This window comes from Alosa pseudoharengus, unplaced genomic scaffold (genome assembly GCF_046254945.1).
Source record: "Alosa pseudoharengus isolate Yale_2024_CS ecotype anadromous, Long Island Sound unplaced genomic scaffold, YU_APseudo_1.1 YU_APseudo_1.1_scf_16, whole genome shotgun sequence".
NCBI classification, from domain to species: Eukaryota; Metazoa; Chordata; class Actinopteri; order Clupeiformes; family Clupeidae; genus Alosa; species Alosa pseudoharengus.
The window spans coordinates 29,545,463-29,569,397 of record NW_027468630.1 but is presented as its reverse complement, the minus strand read 5'-3'; the positions used below and the strand labels follow the sequence as shown (position 1 = coordinate 29,569,397).

General features: G+C 39.9%; 1 protein-coding gene across 1 annotated transcript; it reads left to right on the top strand.

Moving 5' to 3' along the window:
• The first annotated feature begins 165 nt into the window (after positions 1-165).
• drc4 (dynein regulatory complex subunit 4) lies at positions 166-23,935 on the top strand. Its single transcript, XM_076288204.1, has 11 exons — positions 166-299; positions 1,313-1,405; positions 1,708-1,905; positions 6,405-6,611; positions 6,718-6,772; positions 6,923-7,128; positions 7,268-7,435; positions 9,680-9,766; positions 11,440-11,649; positions 23,098-23,163; positions 23,383-23,935. The coding sequence occupies exons 1-11, from the start codon at positions 297-299 to the stop codon at positions 23,575-23,577; spliced, it is 1,488 nt and encodes a 495-aa protein (XP_076144319.1). The 5' UTR covers positions 166-296; the 3' UTR covers positions 23,578-23,935.

Below are 23,935 nucleotides of genomic sequence, written 5' to 3'. Positions count from 1 at the left end.
TTTATATACGAATTTTCCAGACGTCGATGGGAGAAAAACTTACTTCCGGAAACTAAGCTCTCTCGTGTTAGCCAATCAGAGGTAGGCATAAAGCGGGACTTGGCATGAGAGCCGTACAAGTAGCGTTGCCATGACACCATATTGTTGTTCACATCAAAACGACCACAAGCCAAGTTAGCTAGCTGGCTAATTTAAGGAGCTGGCAACACTTAGTCAGAATTCAATGGCTTGCCTTATTTCTTAAATAATTAGCGTTTATATTTATGTACGTTTAAGTTGTACTTCACGTCTTTAAAATGGTGAGTTGATGTTCATTTTTCCAGTAGCTAAGATTAAACAACATAAAGTGATCGGTAGCGATAGCTAGCATAGCATAACAGGTAGTTATAAGGTACGTATTTTTAATATTTCATAATAACATTTGATAAATGAACCTTACATTTTTCAGTAGCCATAGGTGTGTAGATTTGAACAAAATCTACTTTGGTTCTTACCGGGGCTTTTACTGCCTGAAATATCCGATTTTGTTTACCACGCTCGGAGTTTAGTGCTGTGCTGCCTATTTCCAACCTTTCTCACGGCACATCTACGGTTAGACCGAGAATTCTCGTCGCAAATCAAAATATTCCACTGGAGCGCCAAGCTGAATTGTACGCAGCCTTACAGCACTGTTCACAGCTCTTCGAGTCACGGTAAAATGCAAATCCTGGTACATAGCTAATTTATATGCACTTATCGTGTAGGTGCTTGCGTTTCTTTAGGAATCCGCCGTCTTGGTTTGTATAGAAACGAATATTAAGTGACACATACACGTAAGAGGTCGGAAGTACGGGACGGTTTACGTTATCATTAGGTATCATTATAACGTTACGATTATAGTCTTGATGTCCCTGCGTTACTTAAACTGGAGATTCGCGTTAACATAATTAGCACTAACTTAACGTTAAGTTAGATAACTCTGTCTGGAACCTCTGCTGAAATGTAACGTTGCTTTGACCATCATTAAGTTGGTTAAAATTAACGTTAACGTTCTTCTTTCTTGATAACGTTAACTCAGTGTCTTGAAACAACTAATGTTAACATTAGGATAACTTCATTTACCGTTAAGTTATCTCCTTTCCGTGATGTCTTTGGCAGGTAACGTAACCTAGCTGCCTCAGTTAACGTTAACGTTTCTTGCCCGGTGTGGGCCTGTCTGTTAGGGCTAGAGGCTTCCAAGGTGATGTTAAAGACCTAAAAGATGTGCCTAACGTTAAACGTTTTGGTAACCCGTTTGGCAAACCCCTTAATGTTAACCTTTGATCATTTGTAGCCTCCTAAGAAGAAACCCGGTAAGAAGGGTCCCAAAGGAAAAACACCCACTGTTGTTGATGGCCTGTCTACAGAGGAAATGTCGAAGGAACAGGTTAGTAATAATAGTTTTGTTAATGGAAAAAAAAAGCCATAGATCTTCAGACTTGTCAGACATGTGCAGCGGTATACCTGAAATGTAGGCTTTAAAGTATTGTCTTCTTCTCTGCTGTTTCTTAATTTCTTTTAGTACTCTTCAGTGTTTTGCAGTACATAATAAATAACATACAACCATTCAACTGGAGACATTCTGAAATTACAAGGAATTTTAGTACTGATTCAGATGGATTCATGTTGAAACATACAAGGTGCACTGATGCAGATAAACTAATGTTGAAAGTTACATGTATTTTACAGTTGGAAGAACACATTGTCCGCCTTCGAGAGGAGTTGGACAGAGAGAGGGAAGAGCGCAATTATTTTCAGCTGGAGAGAGACAAGATACATACCTTTTGGGAGATCACTAAGAGAGATTTTGAGGACAAGAAAGCTGAGCTGAGGAACAGAGACAGGGAAATGGAGGAGGCAGAAGAGCGACACCAGGCTGAAATTAAGGTAGGTCTGCTTGATTATGGCAAAACTCATAATGATGATTATTTAAGTCAATTTTGAAATCACAGTTATTTAACGTAAGCTGTTTTCAGACATGACCTCTTGATAGTGTCGGTGCAATTAGATCCGTATCTAAAAAGGAGTCGAGTCTCACAAGCAGACGTGGTAGTTGCTCATACCTGCAGTAAATACTCCAGTAGTTTAAATTAAGGGAGGAGCCATTATTGACGCACACTATATTGTTAGGGCATGATGACGCACAATATATCAATTAGTAGTGATGATAAATTATGCTAAGATAGTAGGTCCAGATTGTTGAAATGAAAATATGGTCTGAAAACATGTATTTTATGTACCCTTTAAAGGGCAATACAGTACTTTCCATCCCCAAGATGCACTTGCAAAAAGATTTTGACAAAGTCATAAACTTTTAGGCAGTTAAGCCAAGGGAACGTCATCCGTTTTGCACGGAACGGCATCACCACACCCCCCCACTGGGTGTAAATCTACCGGTGCTTTAACCTTGTTTAGACATTCGCTCACCTATGCGACTGTAACCTGTGTTGAGTTGAACCTTGCGGCTCAGCCCTGCACTTGCCCTGACTCAAACCCGCAAACGTCAACACCTCAGATCGGGATAATCTACATATAATTCAACTGAAAACAACTATAAAAATACAAGGCTAAAATGATAATGTACATCAGTTACCACTGTAAAGCAAAGGGTTACATTGTACAACCCCAAATCAGAAAAAGTTGGGACGTTGTGTAAAATGCGAATAAAAACAGAATGTAAAATGACAAATTTGACTATTTCATGGAAAGTATATGTTAATTTTGAATTTGATACCAGCAACATGTTTCAAGAAGTTGGGACAGGGCTAACAAAATGCTGGACAAGTTGTGTAGGCTAATGATAAAGAAAACAAAATGAGGAATATTTTTCAACTATTTAGGGTAACTGGCAACACGATTGGGTATGAAAAAGAGCATCCCAGAGAGGCAGGATCTCTTAGAAATAAACATTTAGGGGTATTCATCACTCTGTGTAAACCTGTGTGTACAAATGATGAAACAATGTCATTTTAATGCTTCTTAACATGAAATTGTGAAGTATTTGGGGAGTTAATCATCTACAGGACATAATATTATTAAAACATTCAGAGAATCCAGAGAAATATTTGGAAACATATCCATAGAGCTTAAAAAACGATTTAGGACCTCAGATGGCACTGCATCAACACCAGGGCCCGGTTTCCCAAAAGCATCGTAAGCCTAAGAGCGTAATAAAGTCCCTCTTGTGAACTTCTTAAGATTTGCCGCCTGTTTCCCGAAACCATCGTAGCTTAAGAGCGTCGTGAAAACACTTGTAGATCTACGTGTGCTCCAGAGTTCTCGTTACTGGCTAAGAGTGTCTTAACAGGTACTTCTCACTGAGGTCACCAAGAGGACATACAGGGGAATTACAACTTAGAATACAATTATCCAACTATGTTCCCATTCTTTATTGCATTTACTTGTGATGAATCAGATTTTAGCGTGCAAAATAGCATACATTTTAATGGTCATAATAATGTATTTAAAAAAATGCAATCGAGTTATGAAACGAGACGTTGCCAGAATAGTTTGTCATTATCTTTATGTAAGTGTAGGCTATCTTTTATTAGGCCTATGAGGTAAGAGAAAGGAACATGTGGTTTAGTCTGTGCTGCATCAAGATCTAAGCCTAGACTTATTGTTGTTGTTTTGTAACTCAGGGCATTGCTGTAAAAGAGCTTGATGCTCAGTCAATTTCGGGAGACCGGGCCCAGACCTGTTTCTGTAAAGAAAATCATTGAATGGGCTCAGGAAAACCTCTTATAACCATTGTCTATGAGCACAGTTGGATACTCAATTCAGAAATGCTAGTGTCAACTTTACCATGCAAGAGCCAAAGTTGTATTTAGACATGATACAGAAATACCACTGTCTTATCTGGACTGAGGTAATGTGGTTAGACCAATCAAAATTTGCAATTCTTTTTGAAATCATGGGCTGTGTCTCAAAGTCAAGGACGGATCCTTCAAAGCTGCTTTTTCAAGTATGTTACGTCATCGAATCTCGCCACTGTTCCAATGTCAAGGGTGCTTTAAAATTCTATCAAGTACTGAGTCCTTCGTTCTGAGAATTTCAGAGAATTTTAGAGGATGCATGTGTGTATCCTCTGCGTGCTTGGAACACCCACAATCCTGTGCAAACATTTATGGAAGATTTAAAGTCTATACCAAACAAGGCAGTTCACTATGTATTTAAATGTAAACACTGTGTTATTGTCACTATGTAAAGTAACCTAAATGAAATATGGCCTCAAATCATTTTGACAACTTTGAACTGTCACACCGTAATTGTGTAAATAAGGCATTTAGGAAGGGTATTTAAAAATGTTCTAATAAGAGCTATTGCGAGCTAAATATTACACTTTTCTCTTTACGATTTTGCTTAATAGTTGCTGCTCTGAGGTTTCTATTTGCAAATTGACTGGTGAATGAATGACTGGTGCATTTATTGTTTTTCAAAAATAAGCGGGCAGGAGGCATGGTTTTTAATAATGCACACAAGCAGCTTACTGCACACTCGCTAGTCTGTTCCATTGTGTGTTTTCCAAATGCTAAGAAGAAGCCTTGTGATTGTCTTTGAAGGATTTGACTCGGCAGGCCTCGTTCTACCAAACACAAGTCCTCGACTTTGAGAAACAGTTATGGATTCATCTGGGCTAAAGAGGAGAGAGCCTATCCAAGTATCCAGCCTATCCAACTTGTTTCAGTGCTCAGTTTGAAACCCAACATCTATGACGGTGTGGAGGTGCATTAGTGCATCTTGCACATCTGACAAGGCACAATCAATTCTGAATGATGTATAAAGGTTTTGAGCAACATATACTGCTATCCAGGCGATGTCTTTTATAGGGAAGACCTTGAATATTTCAAGGAATACAATGCCGAAATGAATTCTGCACTTAATAAAACAGTAGGCTATTTCTCCATAGAGGAAGAGTCCAGGTCTGTCCAGACCTGTCAAATTAGGTGCATCATGGAATGAAAAACATGATTAAGAATACCCCATACTGTTGAGCAACTGAAGTCCTATATCAGGCAGGAATGAGACAACATTTCATTCTCAAATGAACACACACACACCTACATGACTTTTAGCACTTTTACATCCCTCTCCCTATGCTACAGACCTTTTATTTATTTTCTTATTTCATCACACGTCAAAACACACACACACATCTGACTTTCTCCAACTTTTGCACATCTCCATAGAACTTTTTTATTTATTATTTTTGATTTCTCCTCCATCTATCTACCAATGTCCTTGATTGCCTAGCCTTTCTGCCCCCCTCCCCCCTCTCTCCCCTACAGTACATACACAGCACATTATTTCATCAGGAAGCTTCTCCAACACACATCCTCCAACATACTTACAGCACACTGCACCCCCCCCCCCCCCCCCCCCCCCAATACACAGCACATTGTCTCATGAGGAAGCTTCTCCAACACACATATTGCACACTGCCCTCTCCCCACATACACAGCACACTATCCCATCTTCCTTGTCATCCCCCCAACACACACACCAAGACCCCTGGCAGTTGGGTTAGCCCCTTGAGCCGTGGATCTGCCCAAGGTTTCTTCCTTGGTAAGTTTTTCCTTGCCCCTGTTGCTCTTGGGTGCTCCTTGTTAATGCCCCCCCCCCCCCCAATCCCAATCCTCCCCCACCTTTCTTATGCACCCCTTGCCACTTCATCTACTAAACCCCTCTTCTACTGCACTTTTTAACCCCCCCCCCCCCCCCATAAATGCACAAATAGGCTGACACCAGACATAATTTCACCGCATTTCTTACTTCCAGTAACTATATGTATGTGACAATAAACTTCCTTGTATCCTTGTATCCTTGTATCAAAACTCTAGCAACTCCTACGATCAACAGCACTGCTGCTGGAAATTTTTCTAGGGGAAACACTGGCGTAACTTCATTTAAAGGTATACTATATGCAGGTTTAGGTATTTTTGCAAGTTTAGAACTCCCCCTAGAGTCTCGATGTATTTATATGTCACTCTGCTATTGTAAATAGCAAACTTCTCGCGACTTATCCCCCCTGTACATAATGCAAATGCTTTTGTTGTGGAGGTGAAGGATTAACAACAGGCAAAAACTCTCTAAATAACTATATCTACTGACAAGGTTTCAGATTCTCGCGAGTTTTGGCGGGGCCACTCTTGGAAGTTGCATGGCTGTTTTTTTCTCGGTAGGGACTAGCTACGTTTATGCTATATAGCATTGTGAGATTACAATAAATCACCAAAACACAGTGGAGGGCACTGTATGTCTTCCCTTCTTGTAGAAGTGGTTAGTATGATGACCGGCTCTATACTTTCCTTATCCTCTTCCTTTCCTTGTTTATTGTAGTTCGGTGAAAATGTCTCTCATTTTGACTGTATTCTGTTGTTGTACAGGTTTACAAACAGAAAGTAAAGCATTTGCTCTATGAACACCAAAACAGTGTGTCAGAGCTCAAAGCAGAAGGAGTGGTGATAACCAAAGTAATGCAAGAGGAATATTCAGAACTGGAGAGTGAATTGCTGAAAGAAATGAAATCCCTGAAGATGAACTTGAGAGATCATGAGCTGTCCAAACAAAGCCTCATAAAGAGCATAAAACTGGTTTGTAGACCCATATTTTTGTTGACATTGACTGTTTGTTGACTTGCCTTCATTGCCATTGTAACTTGACTGACATTCCACTGTAACTATGTTAAACCTTTCACAGAAACATGAAGAGGAGATCACCAACATAAGGAATGACTGTGAAAGGCTTGTTAGAGGTATAGTTGTCACTTGTTCTGTTAATTTAAAACTTTTAATAAAAAGGGTGTATAAAAGTAATTTTGGGAAATAATTGTACATTGCACATGCATTCCAGGGAATATGCCATTCAATTTAATACTTTAACATCATATTTCTGTATTATTTAGAAATTGAGTCCAAATATGAGAAAAAGATGCAGATTCTGCGTCAGGAACAAGACCAAAGGCGGAAAACTGAAAACCACGCTCTTGAGGAGAATAAAAATGCTCAGATCAGTACGCTGATGAAGAACCACGAGAAAGCCTTCAGTGACATGAAGAACTACTATAATGACATTACAATTAATAATTTAGCCCTTATCAACTCCCTGAAGGTAAGGTAATCAATTTGTAGTTGTGGGTGATGTTGGAACCTATTAAAATGCACTCAAATGTGTTTCTATACTTGATTGTTTAATGTTAACTTTGTCATAGGACTGCAGATCCCATCAGCCTCTGTTTGTGTATTTATAGGAACAAGTAGAGGAGATGAAGAAGAAGGAGGAGCGCCTAGAGAAGGAGATGGCTGAGGTGCAACTACAGAAAAGGCGTTTGACAGAACCCTTGCAAAAGGCAAAAGAAGATGTAGCTGAACTCCAGAAAAAGCTGGCTAACTATGAGAAGGATAAGGCCTCCTTAGCGGTATGCACAATAGCTCACTCATTGAAATAGAAGTCCTAAATATACATATCCTACAGGCTACTATGCAACTGTTATAGTTTAATATTTTACTGTTCCACTTTAACCAACCAATTTCATTTGTCTTGACCTACATATTCTAAGTAACAGTGTGTATAGTTTAAAACAATCTATTAATAGAAATGAAATATAGTATTAAAAACTACACTGCCTACACTCATTGAACCAACTTAACAGCCTTACCATGGCATTGTTCTGACAACCTTATTGTCACTGTCTGATGAATTGCATGTAATATGTCCCAAAATCGTTACTTTTCACTAAATGGAAAAAAAGTGTGTTTTTCAAAATAATTGCACATTGTGTCATCAAAATCGGTACAGTGTCTATTTATAGTCATTCACTCGTTTGTGTCATATAGTGTTGCACGGTGCACCGATACTACAAAAGTATTGCAAAACCCTGAAATTAAAAATGTCACAATACCTAATTTTATTAGTGTCTATAACATAGATAAGAATGACTGTGTTCTTTTGAAGTAACATGCGTGTGCGCAAGGCATGCTTCTAGTGCCTCCTCCCCAAGCCTGTGGCTGTGCGTCTTTTCTCCTCACACACACGTATGCGCAGCTGTCGTGCCATAAACAGCAGACATTGCTGTAGTTTAAGTGATGCTGTGGCCGCAATAATAGGCTAATATCAAGTTGATTTTCTCACTTGCATCTCTCAAGTTTGTGTTGCTAACCTACCTAGGTTAGGGGAACTAGGTCAGTGAGGCCTACTATTGGGTTCAATGTCATTTCAGAAATAGGCTTTGCAACCAAGGCAAACTTTTACATCTGGAGAGTGCTCCTTGCGAATTATCAAAATATATTTTTTATATTTTAATTCTTTAAAAATCCAAATAAAATCAATGCAAGTACTAATACATGAAATGATGGCAGATCTGTGGTTAGGGTGGTAGGCTGTGGTTAGAAATAATCCAAGACAACTTGGTGTGAGACTGCAGCTTTATTCACGGCACCGGAGATGTTACCCACACAAAATGTCAGATAACAAGCCCAAATCTATGTGGTTGAAGTCACTTCTGGGGCAGCCGTGGCCTACTGGTTACCGCTTCGGACGTAACCGGAGGGTTGCCGGTTCGAACCCCGACCAGTAGGAACGCCTGAAGTGCCCTTGAGCAAGTCACCTAACCCCTCACTGCTCCCAGAGAGCTGCTGTAGCAGGCAGCTCACTGCGTCGGGATTAGTGTGTGCTTCACCTCACTGTGTGTTCACTGTGTGCTGTGTGTTTCACTAATTCACGGATTGGGAGAAATGCAGAGACCAAATTTCCCTCATGGGATCAAAAGAGTATATATACTTATACTATACTTACCCTTAACCAGAGATGTAAAAGTCCGGCTTCAGAAAGTTAACACACATGATTTCACTAATTAGCTGCTCTACCTGAAGAGTTGTGCTAATTAGAATCAGCTGATTAAGTAAATAGATAGATAGATAGATATACTTTATTGATCCCCAAGGGGAAATTCAATAGAACAGTCATAGCAATGCAAGCAAACATGAGGAATTGCAGCTGGAAGAATATGTAAATGTATACTATCTTTTTTTAATTTGTTTAATTAGTTTAAAATGAAGTGTACATATTTGGTTAAAATCGATTCCCTATTTTAGTTTTCGAAACTAGTGTTGGTTGGTCCAATTGATTGTGCAATCGATTTTAGAACTTTAGACTCTATTTATGAAGTGAACAGTAGCTCAGAAAGGACAAACCAAAACACTGGCTGTACAGAGGGCCTTTCATGTTTTTACGCAACTAGAGGATCATATTTTACCCCCATACATTTGGAGTAAAACACCACTAGAGGCTACACACTGCTATATACCAGTCACTTTACTTACTTCTAGGTTCAGGTCTGGATTAAGGGTGGCTGAATGACCAACCTTTTGTTTTAACATTTTAGATTTTGCATAGTTACTTGTCGAATTAAATAAAAATTCATTCATTCATTCATTTATTTTCATTTATTTATATTCACTGTTAATGTTGTTGGATTGTACTGCCGTTGTTGTCTAATGGTTTCAAATATATTTTGTCACAGTTTTTGTCATAACAAATGGCTATAAACACATCCGTATACCATTATGTGCTGAACATGCTGTATTTAGGAAACTGTAGCATTGATTTATTTTGACTTCTGCAAAGAATGAGGCAGAAAATGAATGAGTGATGTCTTTGTCAGGGTGCCAAGGCTCGTCTGAAGGTTGCTGACAAAAATATGAAGGACCTCAAGTGGGAACATGAAGTACTTCTGCAGAGTTTCAATAAGGTGAGAAGCCAAACTTTACTGCAATCTAATCACCTCACTGATTTTGGATAGGGAAGGAAAAATAATTTTGGTGGATTACCACAATAGAGCTCAACAGCCCCCGCCCCCTCCTCCGAGAGAGCTTAGTTTCCAGAAGTAAGTTTCCCATTCATTTCTCCAATCGACATCTGGAAAAATCCATATATAAAGAGTTTTAGACCCTGCCTTAGGTTGACCAGCTATGACATGACTCATAATCATAGAACATTTAATACAAATTCAAACAGAAAAACGAAAAAAGGTACAAGACTGTACATATTTTCATTTCCGAGCAAAGGGACTACTCATCCCATCAGCCTTTGCAAAATGATATATTTCGAACATTGCCCACCCAAAAAATAGTTTAACATGCTTCCTTATGAATGTAAGACAACAAGATGACTAACTTCCTACCATTTACATTGAGTAAATTCAACTTTCAAAGGTGAGAAAAACAGTTTTCATTGGATGGCCATGCATCGCTTCTAACTGCCTCTTCCTACATCTTGGTTCAAGCAGGTCGAGCGAGTAAACAATCTTGCAGTGGCGGGAGTCAGGCATAAACATTTCCATGGCAACGGTGATCTCTAGCAATCAAAGGCTCTGCTTTTACACATTAGGATTTTGAGTAGTGTAGTACTTTTTCATTAAATCGTGAATAAAACACATTTCACAAATTGTACGGCTTATAATCCAATTCTGAATGGAAAAAAATAACTACAATCTTCCGGAATTGTAGGAGGGCAGGACTGCACAGGTAGGCTAACGCAGCCACTATGCACACACCACACACACAGTGTGAATGGGGCGTGATGGAAAGCCTCAGAAACTATAAACCGAAACTCTTGGTTTCCACTTTTGTGACTGGTCTAGGGCTATGGCCCTAACAGCCTCAGATTGGTCCTGGAGTAGGCCTCAATCAGGGCTGAGCTAAGGAATTATAGAATAGAATACAACCCAACAATAAAATGTGAGAAATTGAAAAGGGGTTTGATTAAGTCAGTGTTTCCGAAACTTATATCTCTCGTGGCACACTATCTACTAGGAAAAAATATTGTGGCGCACTGACATTAAGCATACACAAGTCACAAAATAACAAGTTTATTGTTGTTTAGCATTCGGTCTACTCATTAATTATTATATGGGAGCAGTATTCTGATTACTGGACAACAGGCACTGAATTGTTACTTGGTGTTTTAAGCCCCCAACGTTGTCTTCCAGGCAGCACTGCATGAATGGCACTAGGGTTGGGCAAGGGTTAGGGTAAGGTGCCTTGAAGTCGACGATGGAGGCTTAAGACACCATCGACCACTGATTTGATTAGTTAATTGAATGCTATTCTTGGTCTGAAACCCAAAAGGGGTAAGACATGTGAGAACTAATTTTATAAAGTTTATTTACACTTGAACAGAGCCGTGTTTATCTTGGTATATGATGGCGGTGAAAACAAGTGGTTTACTTTGTTTCCCTTATGCCTGTAAGCTTCATTGTATAGCCTTTTCTAAGATGTCTTTTTTACCATTCTAATTCAATACTTGACCCATTTTGGTTGTTTGTCTGTAGTGAATATTAAAACCTAAAGATGATCTACAAATAAGGCCCAGGTTGAATAATTCTATAGTAAAACAAATTGAATACATTGCTATACTCTTTAGGTCCAAGCAGAACGAGATGAACTTTATCAGAAATTCATCAAGGCTATCCAGGAGGTTCAACAGAAAAGTGGCTTTAAGAACTTGCTGCTGGAGAAGAAATTAGGAGGCCTAATTGAAACCCTGGAAAAAAAGGAAGCCCAGCTCAATGAAGTACTGTCTGCGTCTAATCTGGATCCCACTGCTGTCAGTGTGGCAACCCGCAAACTGGAGGTATGTGATAAGCCTATTTGTTTACCTGTTTAGGGTCATTCTGTGTGATTACTTGTAATGCTTTCTTTAAGATAACTCAGACCAGCTTCATTAGCTCATTACTGTACAGTATGTACTGTACATGACATGCAGTCAGACTTCTTTCTCCCTTACAACAATCTCCAAAAGTCTAGAAAAAGGACATTTTGCTTGACTAGTTTAAAAAAAAACGCTTACTAAAGAACTCTTCATGACCAACATATCCTGTTGCCATCACTTGGTTTGTTGTGCATTGGATTAATTAATTCCAGAAATAATAACGTGTTAAAAAATGTAATGCTGATTAATCGCATTTCATAGTGACATTTGACCCAGTGCAGTCTGGCTATCGTGACTGAAGGAGGCAGACGAGAAAGCACTGCTTTGAATGAAACATTTAGCCTAGGCCTACGTTTTAAAAAGAACGCCCAGACCAATACTAGTATGGGGAATCGTGTAATTTTAGGAACAGTTCATATAGATTTTTGCAACTGGTGATGGGAGGACCCCATTGAATACAAAACAACCTGTTTCCAATTTTTTTCTTCATTTTCAGTGCCAAAATTCAAGATGGCGGACAATATATGCAGAAAAATAATATAAAGGCTTAAAGTGGTCAAATTTTTTGATAAATATACACATAATAAGGTAGACAAGTGAGATACAGACTATTTACAAAAGATGTATTGCATCATTTGCCAAGAAATTTGGAGAAAAAATGAAAAAAAAAGAAAATTGTTTTAAAATCTGCATCTTGTTTCATTATTGAAGAGTTCAACAAAACATTGTCATTGTCACTCAAGTATTTATCCTCACCACTGTCACTGTCTTTTTAATATTGGTGCACATCTCCTCAGAGCCTTCAAACCTGCAAAGTTGTGTGAATGGTCAGTTGTTACTCTTGCAAGAACACCTTCTACTGCATTGGCTGGCAAGAGAACAGCACTTCACAAGCTCCACAACAGCCTCTGGTGCTGGTGGAAGTTTTGACAAAACAGGAGCCCATTGCCCATCAACAATTTGCCTCCATCCCAGTGATAGTGAGTCAAGAATCTTTGGAGGAGGCACTTCATCTTGTACCCAAAAATTTGCTTGTCTGTGTGCTCTCAGAATTTCAATTTCAACTTAATTTCACTTATAGAGCGTCAAAACATTAACCATGTCTCATGGCGCTTTACAGAGTGTTAAACATTCAGACAGAGCCCATGAGTAACAGGGGCGAGGAAGAACTCCCAAGAGTTGGAGAAACATATAGGATGAAACCTCAAGCAGATCCACGACTCAAGGGCCAGACCCATCTGCCTGTGGTCAGTTACAGGACAGTAAGGTCTATATACAGAGAATAACATGGTATTTAGAGCCACCTGAGGTATATTTTACAAAGTGGTTAGATGGTTACATAACCAGTATGATAATTCATGAATCCTATTTAGTGTTAAAGGCACAATCTGTCAGGATTTCGTTTTATTTAATTCACACTCCACACGCCAATCCAGTTGGGGGCAGCATGTAGGAAAACAATAATGTCACAATGATTTGCTAGTGGTAGAAACGACGAAACGCACATTGCCCATGCCCTCCTCCCTCCCCGTCTCCGTTTTCGCTACTGTCTATCCCTATGTGTCTATCAGAGAATGTCTCTGTGTCTATGGTCGCCGCCTAGAAAAAAACCCTCCAAAATCCGGAAAATGTCTTCTTCAAGCGGCTCACCAACGGGCTCTGCTCACCCTTACCCGATCACTACATATAACAGTTTTTATTAACGTTTTGCTTTTCACACTGGTAGCCTATTGTTGGTAATGAGACATTTGAGAAATAAATACAAATTTGCTAGCGGCATTTGGCAAGCGAGTCTTAGCAAAGGCTAGGCCTAGCCTGCGTGTAGTAGCGATTGTATGGATGGATAAAACTGAAAATAGTAATAAGGTATTTTTTTCGGGTGGAGACTGACGACGAAGATTACATCCCCCCCCCCCTGCATCGAGTCAGACAAGAGTGGGCAAACGTAAGGACCAGGCAAAGAAGAAAAGGCCTGGGTGTCTAGTGTCAGTCCCAGACCTGGAGAGAACAGTACAGGGACGGCTCGAGCTGTCAGAGCAGCCAGAGAGCGCGCTGACCAGCAGAGGCGTTTGGAGAACAGTCACCGTGAGAGTCTGGCAGCAACACAGGTGTTCTTGCTACGTAGCCAGTAACTAAAATGCTCCATGTAGTCAGTGGTTACAGCCAATCGTTCTGTTTACTATTAGAGGTCATTATTATAGAGTGTGTCAGTGACGCCACTTCCACTTGCCTCCATGGGACCTATCTTTCAAAAAATTTTGAACGCCAGTCTATGGCGAAAAAGAAATTATTTTCTGGTCCCGGTTGACTTGTGCCTTGAATTACCCATATGATGTTTGTCAATTTTAAAGACAATTTTTCATGTAAAGACATTTGCAGTTTGTTTCGTAACTATTGAACATTGTGAAATCGTAATTCCAACGACTACAAACCCATCAGTCGCGCTAGTGACGTTAGCTCATTCACAGCCACACTAGATTGTACAAGCATACCAGCAACAGGTCTTAATTGGGCTTTCCTTGCCGATGAAAATACCATGAGTCAGAGGATTAAACACATCAGGTAAGTTGTATTCGTCCATAGACTGTACATTAGATACTGTTAAGTGACATAGCAGGCAGCAAGATGCAACGTTAACTAGCATAACAGCTATCAGCTAGCTTCTAATCTTATCGTTTCATTACGTTGGTGACGTACATCGTTCGAGACGAGAGATGTAGTCCACTGAGCGGATTCGTACAAAACCAACATAACTTTTGAAGACTATCGAACAACAGTACTTTCTTGACGTGAAAAATTATCTTTTAAATTTACACACATCATATGTGAAATTCGTGGCACAATTCAAATGGGACCAAAAAATTATTGTTATCTCCCCATTAACTCCCGTTCATATTTTTTTGAAAGACAGGTCCCTTGTAGCGGAAGTAAAACGGAAGTCACTGGGACACTCTATTACCATTTATTACACGGCTCTTTATAATAGGGGGGGGGGTGTTAATACCAAATACCACAATAGCCCTGATTTCCTGATGCAACAAGATGTTTTAAGCACTCCTGTGTAATTTTTCTTCCAAAACCCCCCCCCCTACCCCCAAAATTACTTTTTTAACTCTGAAAATGCGTGTTTTTTTGCCATATTTCACAACTTTTCCATTTTTGGCCTATTACAACAGACAAATATTATCATGTTGGACCATTTAATGATCTCACATGTGTCATGTTATATCGTAAGAGTACTTTGCACAATGAAAAGTCTAATGTCTATTGTAGGTGAAAGGTCACCGAAATGCCTTTTTCCCCAAAAAAATCAATAACATTCCCACACTTTATCAAATCATGATTCTCGTCGAAATGTGTCACAGTACTGGCAGAAAAAGTTAAGTGTCATACAACTTAAGATATTTTGTTTCTAAAAAACAGTCTCATGTTTTATTCAGTGACAAAACCCACATTCACATAATTGAAGTTTGGCATGTCCAGTACTGACGAACAAATTAACAATGGCGATTTGTATTCATGGAACAAGGTCAAAATCCAAGAAGGAACTTGAAGATGTGGCCTATATGGAAGAATCTGACCTCCCTCATGGTGTCTTGCCCCATAAGAAGGATATCATTGAATGCATGATGCATCTTCTTCGCCCTGCAAGGGCCGGTAAAGTCCTGCGAACCAGGTCTATGGCGGCAAAGATTCTCGCCTCTGTTTTAAAAGACCACTGGTTGTTCTGCAACATATACACCATTGGGGAGCAATACATTGCCAGCAGAATTGAAGCCCTTTACGGCTCCTACACACAGTTGCGTGTGTTGCAGTGCTGGAGACGCATCCCATTCACTTTTCATGGGCTTACGTCATCCGTTGCCGAACTGAATTGTGGGTCCGTTGAGTCGCATTTCTCCCGTCGCTCGCATTGAGAAGTTCAGCTGTTGCTGCACCGACAGACGGCACCGGCCAATCAAGCCAATCGACGGACAGCACCAACCAATCAAATTACGGTTATACTTCAAGTAATTTGCATAGCTACCGTCGGGAACACCCACTTGATGGAACGCAACTGTGTGTAGAAGCCGTTATACCCGCTTCCTCGCCAATATGAATTGGCCACAGTCCAAACAAAGTGAGAAATGGAAAACTGACATGAAGGAGTACAATGGGGATATGGAAAATCTGTTGACATTTTTTGTGAGAACAAATCGGCACGAGTGTCCCAAGAAAACCTTTTTGGGATCAAGATGGGGGATGAGGAATGGCAGTTCTTGCATTCCATGCGTAATGGTCGCAAAGGTTACTGTGAGGAGCAGGTTGATAGAAAGTGGGAGCGAACAATGGAACGAAAGAATGCGAGGGAAAAGGCCCTGCAGGCCATGCAGAACAAGGAAGAGGAACGGAAGAGGGCTGATACAGCATTGGTTGGGTCAACATACGAAGAAGCTATGGGGGAGGCAACCATAGAGACCACCACTGAATCTACTGATAGTATCTCAGAGCAGGTAAATACAGTAGATGATACCAGAGACTTTCTAATGAGGAGACACAGCACTCAAAAAATCCTCCATAGAAATGCATGGGGCTAGTTTGTAACGCCATCCCACCCCTTCCTCGGCAAAACGTCGACATGTAAATACATTGAGCCAATCATGTGGTGTGATGTGAATACATTGAGCCAATCATATGGTGTGTTGCGAAGACATCGTGCCAATCATGTGTTGTGAACTCGCCGCTGGAGCAAGGTTGGTGTCGTGAAGCCTTGCGCACGCGCATTTCTGCCCAATGAGTGCCCAAAAAGCGTTGCAATATGGCCGCCGAGTGGAGGGACTTGCCTAAAAGGACTTTGATGATATATACAACCCTGCAACTGAGCAACTCCAGTCCAAAAGGAGAAAAGTACACATTGCCACGGACACTGACAGCAATGACAGTGATGGAGAAGTTATCAGTATTTGCGTAAATCTGCTCGTAAAACATCTCCACTGCTCAAGCTGAAGTGAACCATGCAGAACATTATGACTGAGGTCAACTTTGTTTTACATTATGCATTGTAATGATCTCTGCTTAATGTTTCTTATTGAATGTAATTCTGGATCATTTTGGGTGACCTTTGACCTTTTTAATATGACCTTGAAATAGGATATTTTATAATGCAAACTATTCTCATGGCATGACATACCACATGAAAGACCATCAAAGGGCCCATAATGAACATTTCTCTACATTGAACTTAACAAAATGTTAGAATATTGTGTTTTTTTGCAAAAAATAGGCATTTTGAGCCATTTTTGTGACCTTTGGCCTGAAATATGACCCTGACACTATACCCTTTGTAGTGCAAAGTGCTCTTACGGCCACATGAAATACCTTTAAAGGACCCAGCATGAACATAAATCCACTATGTACTTTGAAAGTTGGCAAAAAACACACATTTTCAGGGTTAAAAAAGTAATTTTCAGGGTAGGGGGGGGGGTTTCGGGCTGGAGCATTAGAAAATCTGGGCTAAAGTTGAATCTGAACATTTTCATGAAATAACACCCCCCCCCTATATAATGCTGTAGAATGCTCCATTCACTCCGATGGGACTTCCCAACGTCCTACGGTCTGATAATTTTTAATACTGGACCGTTGCTAAGTATAACCAGAGAACGTCAAGGAAAGTGAAACTCGGCAGGCCACGGCCAGCGCTGCATCACTGTCGGGAGATATGCCACGATAACGACCGCCTTACAGAACGTTATTCCTTACACAATCATCCTCTACAACTAACAATAAAACTTTCTAAGAGCACAGTGGCTACATTTCATGTAACATAAAGAATACCTGAATTATGACTAAAATGGTATGTTCATCTTTTCCTTTGCACCTTTAGGCTATGAGTTCATATTTAAAACTATGGGCACAAATGTCAAGAGCCAAAGCTACCACTTGAAATTACATTAGTTTAAACAACTCTTTAACAACAAATAGATTCTAAGAAGTCAGGAACAGGAGAGAAAAGCATGATGTTAGTATACCAATCTTGATCAAAGAACACTTTCAGGCACAACCAATGTTTCACCAATCCTGATTCTTGGTATTTATTATAAAACTACAAGACAGGAATAAACTTTACATCTACCAAGTGCAACAACATGAATAGAAATGTAACTTTTGGACTATATGAGGCAGGAGGGAAGCAGCTGGGCACATGGATAGTCCTTAGCAGTCTTCAACAGCAAGAAGTTGGGCTAACGAGTCAGGCTTCATGTTGATGAGCCACAGGAAATGAAGAGGTGATCTGATCCTGTGAAAACAGATACAAACACACACATGGGTATATTGTGATAGACATGTTTGAAGAGCTTCAAAGGAAAATGGTGATGCTATTTTGCAACAGGCCCAACACAATCTAAGCAACTTATAACGTTACCGGAGATAGAGGATAGTATTCTAACGTATCTGAAAGTTATCCTAATCGTGTAGAGCTAGCATTAGTTGTAATTTTAGTATCTTATGCTGCCAACATCATTCGTTAGCGAGACCACAAGCCAGTGAACATTCACCAATATCAAAATGTATTTATTGCATATTGGAACATTACACTCTATGTATTGTGTAGGACACAAAACTTGGTCACGTACAAATAATAGTATTTGGCAAACTGCTTAGCATATGCAGCAAGGACGCTATCGCTAGGTTGGTAACGTTAGCAATGGCAGTCGAACGAAGTCAATTTACCGCGATCTACAGCTGACAAACATTACCTAGTGGCTCGAGAGCTAATTCTACAATATCTCCTTTGCTTAACCCATTCGCGCTGGATGCTGCATGACGCAACATTGACCCTTCTGCTGGATGCTGCGTAGCGCAGCATGCTTTTTATTTCATGTTTCTAGGTGCTACAGAGGCTTAGATATTAAATTTTGGTAGACGGTGACAATTTTTAGTATGTTTTCAGAAAACCCTCAGGAAATAAGGTTATTTAGTCTAGAATGCCATAGGATTCTATAGGCGTTTTTAGCAGGCATTTTAGGAGTAAATGGGTTAATCAAAATTATGAATTATGTTTAACAGATGTTTACTTACCAGTCAAGAAGAAATGTCGCAAGTTCAGAATCGAACTGCATCTCCTTGCTATCCAAGCTGTCTCCATCGGGGGAAAGCACTCCCTAGATTAACGTGTATTTGCTTGCTTCCCATCTGATATTCTTTTCGCCTCAGATCGAGTTTTTTTTTAGCTGGAGGCGATGGAGGTCTCTTCAGTCTCTTCCTAGAACTTTCGGCCATTCTCGCAGTACACTTCACTGTAGAACTTGAACTCCGTGGGGGAGGGGAGGAGCAGGAGGGGGTGGGAGCAGAGCGTGCGTAATTCTGTTGTCTCTTTCTCGACTGCTCTGGGCTGCACTGAAGACGGTTTGGCCGGTATGTTACTCCCTGTTGCCACCTCAGACATAAACTGGTATTGCAAGACTGGACGACCCGGGGCTAGTCGGTTAGCACGTTAATTCTGGAGGAGATCTCTGCAATGCTATGCATATTCTTCGATTAGAAAATGTCAGTAGGGTTATTTCTTCACATTCTATTGATACGTATAGTTGATTTTTGAATGCATTACACTTCAAAAGTTCACAAAAAAGACACATTGTGCCTTTAAAGGAGATTTCCGGTGTGATATTGACCTAAAGTGTGTTGAAACATGACACCGAGTGTGAACGTATGTCTCATAGCCCTGTCTCATAGCCATGTCTCAAACTTTTTTTTAAATAATTCCGTGGAAATGCATGGATTCCAGTTGCTGCTACTGGAAGAAACTGGAATCCATGCATTTCCGCTGAATTATTTTTGGAATCTGATCCCTTATCATACCTGTTCATTCTTACTCGTCGCTCGACTTATCGTGGCTAAATTCAAGATGACTGCAAACGCTAAACTTTGTTTATATCACACCGGAATTCTCCTTTATTATTAGGTTATAAAACAGACAAAGTGACAGCAAAATAATAACTTCATATAGCTGGACTTACCCCACGTTTTTGTCTGTTTTAGTGGCAAAGCATGTTTATAATCCAACGCTATCGTGTGTTTCTCTATGGCAAAACATGTTCATAATCCGGTTTTGAGATCCTAGCAAATTCCTGCATGGCATCCAATTCAAGGCTCACATTGCATCCCAATTTGTTCAACAAAGAAACACCTTTTTTGCCTTTACTTTGTTCATGGCAATGCAGTAAAAAGTTGAGAATCATCATGAGTGCATACACCATAGTCACACATGCTAACAGGCAAACTTGGGTCAAGTCAGGTCAGATCAGTTCGTGTCACAGATATGGAGCGCAGAATGGTCATTTTTCATCGCTAAATAAAAAATGGCATTTATTTCCGTAAATCACACACCACATATTTCTGTAAATTGCTCAGCCCCAGAATATCCCTCCAACATGGCAATTATATTGCCCGTTTCAGGACAGTCTGCCCTACACACACATGAAATGCATGTAGAGCTATGAGCTTGCTGTGGTGAGATACAGGTCAAAATATAAGAATTTTTATAATATGATTTTTATATTTTAATTCTTTAAAAATCAAAATAAAATCAATGCTAGTACTAATACATGAAATGATGGCAGATCTGGATAGCCTAGACTCTGCTGGAAAAAACAATATATAATATGTGTGTGTGGCACTTACAATGACCAGAATAAATCCTTATGAATAAAAGTAGTGAAAATGCCCTAAAAACAGCTTAGGGTTTTAAGGGTTAAGATGCCATCCAATGTGTGTGTTAATTGCACTGAGCTACTCTCTGTAGATTGTTCAGATGATGCTGTTTCTGAAACCAGTCACAATTCATGGATGAAGGCAGACTTAGCTGTAGTGGGCACTGGCAGCAGTAGGCTTGCATATAATCAACAAATTCATATGTTCCCACAATTTCATGCAAGTCCTGTTAACAGAATTATTGAAGACAAAAGAGCTCATTGTGGACTTCAGGAAGTCTAAAGCTAGCACACACCCCCATTCTTATCAATCGGACTGAAGTGAAGTGTATCACCAGCTTCAGATTTCTGAGTGTCCACATCTCTGAGCACCTCTCTTGGACCCTCAACACCTCTACCCTGATCAAGAAGGCTTACCAGCGTCTCTTTTATCTGAGGAGGCTAAAGAAGGTCCACCGGCTCCTCAGATCCTGGTGAACTTCTACCCCTGCACCATCAAGCGTATCCTTACCAACTGTGTCACAGTTTGATATGGCAACTGCTCTGCCCACGACCGAAAAGCATGGCAAAGGGTGGTGAAAACTGCTCAACGCATCACCAGTTCCTCACTCCCCTCCATTGAGGCTATCCAGGGCAAGTGATGCTTGCATAAGGCGCACAGCAGGTTCAGAGGAAGCTTTTCTGCAGCTGAACTCTAGCTCTGCATCCCGGTGACAACCAACCTACAAAGCTCACCCCCACCCCCGCCCAATGCCTCCTTGCCTGTGCCTGTTGAGGTGTCCACGACCATAGCAACCTTGAAAGGGACAACAAGGAGGCAGAACCCCCCCCCCCCCCCCAATATATGTTGTTTATACATTGTTCACATTACATAGCATAATGGTGGTTACACCCATCACTGGTTGATAATCATAACATCTCATGTCACCCATGGTCATATTTATTACCTAAGCCATTCAATTTTATTAGAACATGTATGTATATAATGATAATACCTCACATATATCCATTTAAAATGTTTAAAAAGGTGATTATTTGCAATTTTTGGTGATATATCCGCCATCTTGGATTTTGGACCTGTGCAGTCCGGGAAAAAATTGGAAACAGGTAGTTTTGCAAACTATAGGGTCTGAAGAAGTGAAAAATCATACTTTTCAAAAATCTATATGAAATGTTCCAAACACCTTTTTTTGCTACATATCGCCCTGCACTATACTGTTGACGCAGGAGCATCAATCTACTATTTCTGCAGTAAGGAATTTCCGTTGCCTACCATAGGAGTTCGTCAAGTCTAAAAATAGCACCTCAATGCAAAACAATCCGGTGTTAGGCTTACGAGTTAGCACACCTCTTGATGATAACAATGCTAGCCGCCAGCCTTGTCAAAGTAAATTTTGCTAACGTTTTGCTGAGCCTACCCTATGACCGACTAACTGACCGACAAACTCTCTTAATAAATTGACAAATTGACTAGATTTGTTGCACGCTTAGACAAAACCAGACAAAAACAAATTGTCTTCAAAAGTATCTAGAAGGTGGTTACATTTATTTCCATTCCAATAACTTCACACATTACATTTCCGTTTGCAATTTTTCAAATACGTCGGTTCAGAGTTCCTAGGCCATTCAACCACCAAAGATGTTGTTGAGAAACTCAACAACTTGCTATCCAAATCTGAAATTGCATTGCATTTGTTTCTCTGTGGTGCCTTTTTAATTTTTTCAGTGGGGTTAAAAAAAAAGATTAAATTGTTAGTTGTGCATTCACTATTGAATTTCCACTACTGCCCAATTAGTTGTGTTAATTGACAGTTGCTGTGTTTTTTCAGGACACTATGATATACATGTGTTTTACCCTGTGTCCTGTCCCTCAAAGATCTTGCTTTGTGTGTGTGTAAATAAATGTTTATTTTTTAATATTGAACCACATAAATTGTCATTCATTTTATTGTTAAACCTCTGAGGGTAAACTTTAACACAGATTTTTATTCTTATTGTATAATGTCAACTGACATTCTTAGGAATACATTGTCATGGAAATTTGCCAAAAAGTCATGGAAAAATATTGGTTAAAATGTGTATGAACCCTTAATTTTAGCAGGTTATTATTAGTAAGTGTTTGATAATTGTGGTGAGTTTTTGTATCCCAGTCACTCCCTAATCCCTCAAACTTTTCCCAAAAGTGTCCCAATTTAGCACAGTGTGACATCATAGTGTAGTACATGTGATGTTAAAAGATCTGGCCATTGTGTGAGGCCACTCGTCATAGCATAAGAGATGTAAAATGTTTTTTCCTGTGGATGAACAGAATTATCCCAGATGAATGGGCTCGAAAGCCGCTTTGTTTCCGGTGGAGCCAAGTGTGTTTGAACCTGCCGCTATTGTTAATGTAATTAGTGTCTACACGGACCCGGTTTGGTGTTGCACCTAGTAATTCGGCATGTTACAACAAAGAAGTATTTTTGAAAATTTGTATTATTGGTCAAACAAGATATTCAGTGTCGGAGTGAAGATGTTAGGAACAGAATACAGTATAACAGAAGATGCCGTTACCACACAGTTGACGCTCCACTGGGAACAAAGCGACCGCATTGAGAGCCTTTGTGCAAAGAGCCCATTAAGAATGACTTTCAATTTCTCAAATTCAAAGACTTTAATCAAACGTTTTACTTCTATTCAGGAGACATTGGACACGAAGAATAATACCATTAAAGACTTGCAATATGAACTTGCTCGGGCCTGTAAGGTGAGTAAGGTCAAATGTCATAGGAAAATAGTTTACTCTTTCTGTGTAAAAAATAAAATTGAGTAAAATATCCTATGGTCACAAATTTGTATCCTTACAGTTTGTCATCAACAATTACATTAACAAAACTGTTTTTTAATGGTTAACACCATACTAGTACCAACATTGAAGGTTAAGTGAACCATGATGTTATGTTTCACCTTTTTTTTACCATTTCAGGCTCATAACGACTTGTTGCGCACGTCTGAAGCGAAGCTAGTCAATTTTGGGATTCCTGTGGCCCAGCTTGGATTCAAGCCTTTGGAGTGCAGTCTCAACCGCTTGACACTTGGTGCAGGTCCTTCAGGACTGGTGTCAGCAAATATTCAAAGAAAGGATGTAGCCCCAAGGGCAACACTTCCACCTCTGAATTGACTCCTGGTGAATTTTACCCCAACATAGAGATACATATTAAACTTACTTGCTGGCTCCTTTCCATTTGTGCAATCAAGATCTGGACCTCCCTATCCTTGAATCATCATGCAGTTTTCAAGAGTTTCATGAACATTTTTAAAATTGTTGTGCATTAAAAACAGCAAAACGCAAACCAAGTTTTTAGAATGTTTTATTACTAATTAATATTGGGGGATCGGGGGCGTTAAACATAAGCAGGGTGATTTTATATGGCATAAAATGTCAGTCTGATTAACATTTAGGGCCCTATTTTGATGGTCTAAAACGCATGGACTGAAGCGCATGGTTTAAGTGCATTTAGGGTGTGTCCAGTCCACTT